General features: G+C 35.0%; 1 protein-coding gene across 1 annotated transcript; it reads right to left on the reverse strand.

Annotated features, from left to right (window-relative positions):
- Window positions 1-718: 718 nt before the first annotated feature.
- On the reverse strand, window positions 719-6525 carry AKINBETA1 (5'-AMP-activated protein kinase beta-2 subunit protein). The gene is made up of 4 exons (XM_039024373.2): window positions 4896-6525; window positions 3958-4136; window positions 3680-3842; window positions 719-1413 (listed from the first exon to the last, which is right to left on the reverse strand). The coding sequence occupies exons 1-4, from the start codon at window positions 5106-5108 to the stop codon at window positions 1096-1098; spliced, it is 873 nt and encodes a 290-aa protein (XP_038880301.1). The 5' UTR covers window positions 5109-6525; the 3' UTR covers window positions 719-1095.
- Between the last annotated feature and the right edge of the window lie 1258 nt (window positions 6526-7783).

Raw genomic sequence — 7783 nt, forward strand, 5'->3', positions numbered from 1 at the left:
TTTATCATAAATTAATGGTAATTTGAAAAATAGGTCCTATTTGATTACATTTGTTGTTGTTTACTTATTTTCCATAATTATAATGAAATGTGGAATCAACTTTGAATTATGTATCAAATAACGTAAACTAATTGAAGAATTGAGAGTGTTCAATCTCATTTGAAATTTACATGGAATCCACTAGCCGCTGTCGTTACCATTACTGTTATCATTAGGTCTATTACATTATTAAAATTATGAGTGTGTCATATTTATGGTTACTGTTATGTTACCGGCACTGCCAGAGTTAGCAATAACAATAATAGTAATAATAACAATAAATATGACAACTTATCTAATATCTAATAATAACAGTAAATGTAATAAATTCATAATTCTAAATAAACGTGATAAAAAATAATCCAAATATGTTTGCGATCGTGACCCTTATGATTGATCTATAATAAAATCCCATTACAGTTACGTTAATTTTCATTACGAATTGGTAAAATGCAGCCACAATTATTCATTTGCAAAATCAAATTAAAAACTTGTACCAAATTTATTGAAGGGTAATAATGATTTTTATAAAACCATCCAGAAGAATTGAGTATAAATGATGTTATTTATGCAATCTAGATTGTTATACATCAATGGTTCATCAATTTATTTCAAAGTCCATGGGCATAATTTGAAAATAATTGAAACTTAATCCGAAGTTTGGAGATATCTAGGATAATTGAGCCAAAATTATTTTGAGATTATTTAATAATCCATCTAAACTCAGGCACCAAATTAATCTGTCAAACGTTGCACACGATAATGCTAAAACTGAGTCAAACAAATATGCTAGTCCAAGACTTCCCCCCTGATATCTACCCAAATCTACTATTGATACAATTAGAGAGAAGGAAATAAAACTTTTTTGGCCAAGCAGTTCTATAAAACAAAGATTTCTTCACAGATTGAAGAAATATTGATCAGAATTAAGGGTTCTTTTTGTTGCTAGCAAACTTTAGCCAAGGCAGTTCTATAAAACAAGATTCCTCCACAGAAGATGGAGGGCGGAGTAGCTCATGATCCTTTACAAAGTTCATCGTGAAAAATCAACGATAACTACCTGTTGAGCGGTTTGTAGAGGACGACGGTGACATACTTTGAATGGAACCTATGAGTAAGTCCCAAGGCAACCACAGACTGAGAAGCCCATCCTTTCTCTATGAAAAGGTGGTTAAGCACAACATGTTGAGGCTTTGAGGACGAAGCTTCATCCGTGTTCTCCATACCTAGAACCGTGAGGTGCAGCTGCGATGGTACGGCTGCTGGCTCCTTGGCAAAGTCTTCATCGCTGGGGAATGTTTGGCTGTAAGTCGTCTCTGGGGATTGTGGAGGCTCGAACTCGGCCACACTCTGTAGAATATCAGGCACACTATCCTACAGAATGGAAACAACTCCAAAATGAAGAGTGAAGATGAAATGCATAAAATCAGTTTGTCTTTAGCATTGAACTAACTAAATGAAGTAATACATCTTTCTCTGAACAATGTTGACAAGAAACTTGTCAATGTACATTCAAGATTTTAACAAAATACATACAACAAAATATAATGTGAAAAGTATATGGTTTTCTTTTTGTTTCAGAATGTTATCAAGTTATGTGGAGAGTAGTATGAACTCAGACAATAAATACACACCAGAAACATAAGAAGACTACAACCTCCTATCCTATCATGCGCACGTGTGCCATGTGTATGTGTGCTCATGTTATATATATGTATATATATATCCTTCAATAGCTTAAATGTCATTAGGTTGAGCACATGAGCAACTATTTTAGTCCATATAGTTTTGTTTTGCTCCTCTCCCTGTATCTTTCGAATATTCTTCAATAGAACAATCAATTGGCAAAATGTAGACACTTTGTGAGACCAGGCAATAGTCAATATTTATGTTAGAAGGGGCGAAGTGAAGGAAATTCACCCGCCAGTTAGTTGGGGTCTGTGTTTAAATAGCAATTTATGTTGTATTTCGGGTTATCAGTTATTTTGTTAATGTGTGTGTTCACACTTAATAGGAGAATCCCCATCTTCTCGAATTGATGGGAATGATGTAATATGTACTTAAACCTTCTTATCTCTCTATCAATATATACAGCATGAAGGTAGTATCCTAACACACTCATGACAAGCAAGAAGATGAAACGTATGACATTCGTCTTCTTTGAAAACAAAATGAATGTATCTCATTGCACAAGTTCAAAAGAAAGGACAAGTGAGCCAGGATAATCTATTGTGTAGGCACCTTTCCATTATTCCCTATAATTTTCTAACGACATGTCAAATATCATTCTTCTCCTCCAAAAATGATAAAATTAAGAGCCCCAAAAAAATCAAATAGGTGCAATAGTAGTTCTTTGAAGTGCTAACACATTCACGAATCTTGGCATGATAAAGAAAATACCTTCTGAATCATATTCTGTGCATCTACAGTTGCTACATAGAGGATTAAGACAAAACTCTCAAGTACTTGTGTTAATCACGTTTCTGATATTAAAATAAACAAAGAACTTGCGTTGATCACGTTTCTTACTAACAAAATCGTGTTAATTACGTTGGTGTTCCGAAGTGTTCAAAAAGGAAAAAAGAGGTTTGTTCCAGGAGATTTTGGCATCATTCAGACCGGCAAACTGGTTTGTAAGCACAAGCCTTTGCTCTCTCTTCTTTTCTCTTTTAGGTAGAACTTATACAGCCATAACGTGAGCCATTAAGGCTGTTTGGGCTATCTGAGTTTCTACATAACTTTACCGACTTGGGGAATGAGAGCTATCTTCATCCTTTTCTTTGGTCCTTTTCCAGGTTTAAAACTATAATATCTCTACATCAAACATATGAGCGATAACAATAATGTGAAAATTAATGAGCTTAAACGATCATTCATCGGTTCTTCTGTGAACAATTTATCATGGATTATTTGTAGTTATAAAAATGAGAAGCCGTGAACTAAATTATGGACTCTCTTCAGATATTTATCCTCCTAGTGATGGGCCTACATGGAATTGAGAAGTATTTTTGCACCTACGTAAACATAAATGCATCATTTTTCAATACAAATAATGAGTCAAGATCAAGTTCATGCCAATTGGATGGTAATGCAAATGGAGGATAAAGTCTAGCAAAAACATATTTAGCCAGTTTCAGGAAGCAACAGCAAGATGCCTCACACAGAGATGGAGCTAGTGCCAAGAGATTGCAAGAGTTTATGTGTCAGTTTGCTACAATTTTCTGCCAGTCAAATCTTTCATTTCTAACATTTGGATGGAAAGATTTAAGCGGCTTTTCCACATTTCTTCTCGAAGTTCTTATGCTCTCTTTCAAACAGCTCGATTAAAGGTTTCTTCTTGGTGTTCTCTATCCAAATACTTTGAGGGGTTTTCAATTCATGACATCTACCATAGCTGGATTGCTTTTATTGACACTAACTAAGTTTGCTGTTTTGTTTTTACTTCCTGGTTGTATGTTTTTCTCTGTTATGTTGTTTTGGCTATATTTTTGGAGCTTTTAAGTTTCTAAGGTTTGATTTATCTTATTGTCTTGAATTTCTTGTATCTTTGAGCATTAATCCATTTTCATTTCCTTAATGAGAAGTCTTGGTTTCCTTTTCAAAAAAGAAAATTGCAGATGGAGGGAAGAATCACACTTACAGAAACGTTGAGAAGATTAAAGACATTGCCCATCTCATCAGCTATGAAAGGAAGATCTGGAATATATCTCCTTTGACCATCGACAATGAACTTGTAATGATATACTCCAGATGGAAGGACCAGAAGTAGCGAAAAATCTTTGCCAGTCCTCTGCAAGGTCTTTCTGCAAAATCAATGTAGCATAATATTTCATTATTTATGCAAAATGCAGTAGAAGTTATGGTATGAAGCATGAGGCTTGAAAGAATCACGACAGCATGGAAGTGATAAGAAATAACCTGGATGTCCAGTTGTCCCAAGACCCCTCAACAGCAACACTGTTGCCACCGTAGCTCCACGTAATGATCGTTGGGATTCCTTGCTCTGGAGGATTATCTATAGCTCCACCGAATTCATTCTGCCAGGCTTCATTGTAATGGGTTGGACCATTACCTCCTTGCAAGGGAGCCACAGGAACCTGCAAGTCTTGTGACATATACCCACCATCATTTGAAAAGCCATAACCAAGGCTAAACATTATACAAATTCACATTTGTTTTATCTCAAACACCGCAAAAGTTGAACTTACAGTCTAGCCAAAATACTTGCCGAGTAAGATCAAATCTGGAACTACAAGTTTAATCACAAATCATCACTTACTACATCAATGAATACATTGTCAATCCTTTAACCGATAAAGAAGAAACACTCAGCTCCATGACATGCTTGATTCTAACAACCAACCAGGTCTAATAAATAGTTAAAAGTTTGAAGAACAAGATTAAGAAAAATCCCAACTGTTCATATACAAACTGTAGTCGATCAGTTAAGGCAAATCCAACAACAGACATTTCAGCCATTAATCTCCAAAGAGCAGAGCATTAAGCAGATGATCCAAAGTGGGGGAAAAAAAAAACTAACAATAATAATTAAGGCTTGACATTACTGAGTCAATCTTAGTTCAAGTAGGCAATGAAGTGGATCTTGGCTGGAACCTTCCCATTTACAACCATTGCCATACAGCGATCTTTGCAAAGAAATTTCCCGGGAAATACAACTTCCACCAAACAATAGAACCCAATAATAAAACGAATTGTAATGAAAACAACATCATTGAACGATTCAAATCCCACGAACAACCAAAAACAACAGCAAGAAAAGCAAAAAGAAAACAGAAAGAGACACAAACCCAGTTCACAAGAGAGAAAAATTAGAGGAAAAACAACGAAATATTGACCTGAGGAGCGAACAAGATCGGGGATCGGAACTTCCCAGGGCTATGAGGAGGAGTATTTCCCATCGAATCTGAAGAAACAACGTTACTAGTTTCACTAGTCACCGAACTGTCAATTGCCGGACTTTGTACATCGACGTTGGCTCTTCCTCCGGCTGCTGGTGGTCCTCCACCACCGCCGGGAAAACTCTCCTCCCTACCATTGGCATTTCCCATCAACCTAAACCAAAAGAGACGCGGAAATCCACCTGACGGAGGATCGTATCGTAATCAACATTCAAGCTGAAATATTACTTGGAAAATAATAATTGGATGGGAAATTTTGATATTGCAAATCCCAATCCCTAAATTTGGAATTTGTGTGGGTTTGTTGATTTTGGGAAGAAGAAGAAGAAGAAGACAGAGAGAGTTTGTAGAAATAGATATGTCCCCACCAGAAAACTCAGCTGCAGGCGGAGATGAGAGAGACGACTTTCTCTCTCTAATTCAGCAAAAATAGCCTTCGAGCTCCATTTATTTACGGAAATTGCCACTCTATTCGATAGAGACGCCGCCGTGGCGCCGTATGTTCTTATCTTCTTTTTCTCTCATCGCCGACCAACATTTCCGCCGCCGATTAAGTCAATAGGTTTGGTTGACCTTTTTAGATTCCATTTTGTAGATCATTGTTTTTTTGTTTTTTTTTAATCTGTATATAAAGTTTACATTATATACATAATAGAGTGGAAAAAAAAGGTTAGGAGTGTTTTTTTTTAAGATTATAATTTATGTGTTTATCTACTATTAATTTCAATAAAAAAAAAGTTTTTTTTAACTAAATTTTTAAATAAAGAAACAAACTTCATAAAACCGAAAATCAAGGGGGACAACAAATACAAGAAGTCACAAAAAAATAACATTGTATATCCACCTGGGGAAGTTAGCAACCCAGCTTGTATCAAACAAACTAGAGAAACTTGACATGAAGAGCTGCTAAATGAGCAGTTCGATTCCTATCACAAAGACTAGAGAAAGAGGCATTTTCTGAATATCTCGTCAATGCACCGATCTCATTGAGTGCATTATTCACCTCGGTAAATTCCACGAGAAGTTGTTTATCGAATTCACTACTTCCTTGGCATCAGATTCAACAACAATGGGGAGGGGGGTGGATATCAAAAGAAATGAAATTATTGAGACCCTCAATAGTGGCTTGGGCTTCCAACAACTTGATAGGACACTTTTGAGAAAACTGGAGAAGTACGACATAGATGGGAGATCCAAGGGAATCACAGACCACCCACCTCACCCCTCCACAATGCTTCACAGAGTCTCGAGAAGCATCAACATTCTTCTTCTATTCGTTCGATCGAGGGGGACATTACGAAACTACCGGGCTCTCCACCTGAATAGCTTGCAAATTACTAAACCACACATTAGACAAGTCATCAAGGAACATGTCTAAGTTCATTTGGATTTGCTCTGACAATACTATAGCCCTACTAATCTTGATTATATTTTGATAACGCCACAGACACCATATAATGGTAATGACCTTACAACAATTTGCCTCTCCAATATTTTCTACCATCCACCTCTAGAAATCAGACAACGGCCTATCATCCCTGCAAATAGAAAATAAATGACTCGTGTTAAGGAGGTAGAGAAGCCAAATTCTCTTAATAAACTTACAAGTCCATAGAGCATGGGAAGTATGAATGAGTCGGTAAAGGTCCTTAAGCGAAAATGGGGATTGGTCCCAAATCCCAATTTTTTTTATAGAATGCACAACTTTACAGAAATTAACAAAACATTATGCATGTAAATAAATTTTTACAGCATGCTAATTAGAATTAAATAAAAGAACAAAGGGATATCCTCACCTTTGAAGAACCCTTCTTAAAATGAATCATCTTCGATCCGGAACGATCACGATCAAAAGGATTTTCAAATGACCACCACCACAAATGAGTCCTCTGTATTCTCTAGGATGAGAATCACAGAAGTTTTGTAGACTCTATAATTTTTGGAGAGGGAAAGAAGAATTGAGAGAGGAGAATAGAGATTAGAAAAACAAATTTCTCATAACTTTTCTTTCACTATTTTCTATTTATTCTCTTCTTTGTAAAAAAAACAAAGGAGAGGAAAAATCAATCTCAACCAAAACTCCCACTTAGTACGTGGATTGAGGGAGAATAGAGGAGGAAAATTATTTCCCTCCCATTAATTTAAATAAAATAAAATAAAATTAAAATTAATTTCATTTTAATTAATATATATATATATATATATATATATATATATAATAACTTATCGTACATATACATATAACTTATAGTTTCTATATTGTATCAAGTACAATATAACCTATAGGTCTAATTCTCTCACAAATGACATTTAATATAAATCTAATGTATATTACATTTAATTATATGAATCTAATTCATATAATTAATATTTGAATCATATTCAAATATTTATTTCCTCTAAAAAAGACTTTATATATAATGTATCAAATACATGAGACGGATTCCCTATGTTTCGGCTGTTGGAAGCCTTATGTATGCAATGTTATGTACTAGACCTGACATTTGCTATGCAGTAGTGATTGTGAGTTGTAATTGCATCATATATAATTAAATTAAATTAATTATATCACATATAATTAATTCTCTCAATTAATTTGAACAATTCAAAGTAATCCAAAATTGATCTCATTTAATTCCTGTTGAGCTACAGAAGGAACCTCATGGATATGTAGTTTGAAGCTCTGATGGAACTTGAATAATTAATTAAACTCCTTTATTTATATTATTCAACATTTATTAATTGTCAGACACTCTACTAAAGACCGAGAGTTGCACTCTTCGCACTACAAATATATTTCTGTGTCCATCGCAATGACGCTTCAT

Source organism: Benincasa hispida, chromosome 2 (genome assembly GCF_027475165.1).
Source record: "Benincasa hispida cultivar pf3 chromosome 2, pf3_genome.v1.1, whole genome shotgun sequence".
Classification (NCBI taxonomy): domain Eukaryota; kingdom Viridiplantae; phylum Streptophyta; class Magnoliopsida; order Cucurbitales; family Cucurbitaceae; genus Benincasa; species Benincasa hispida.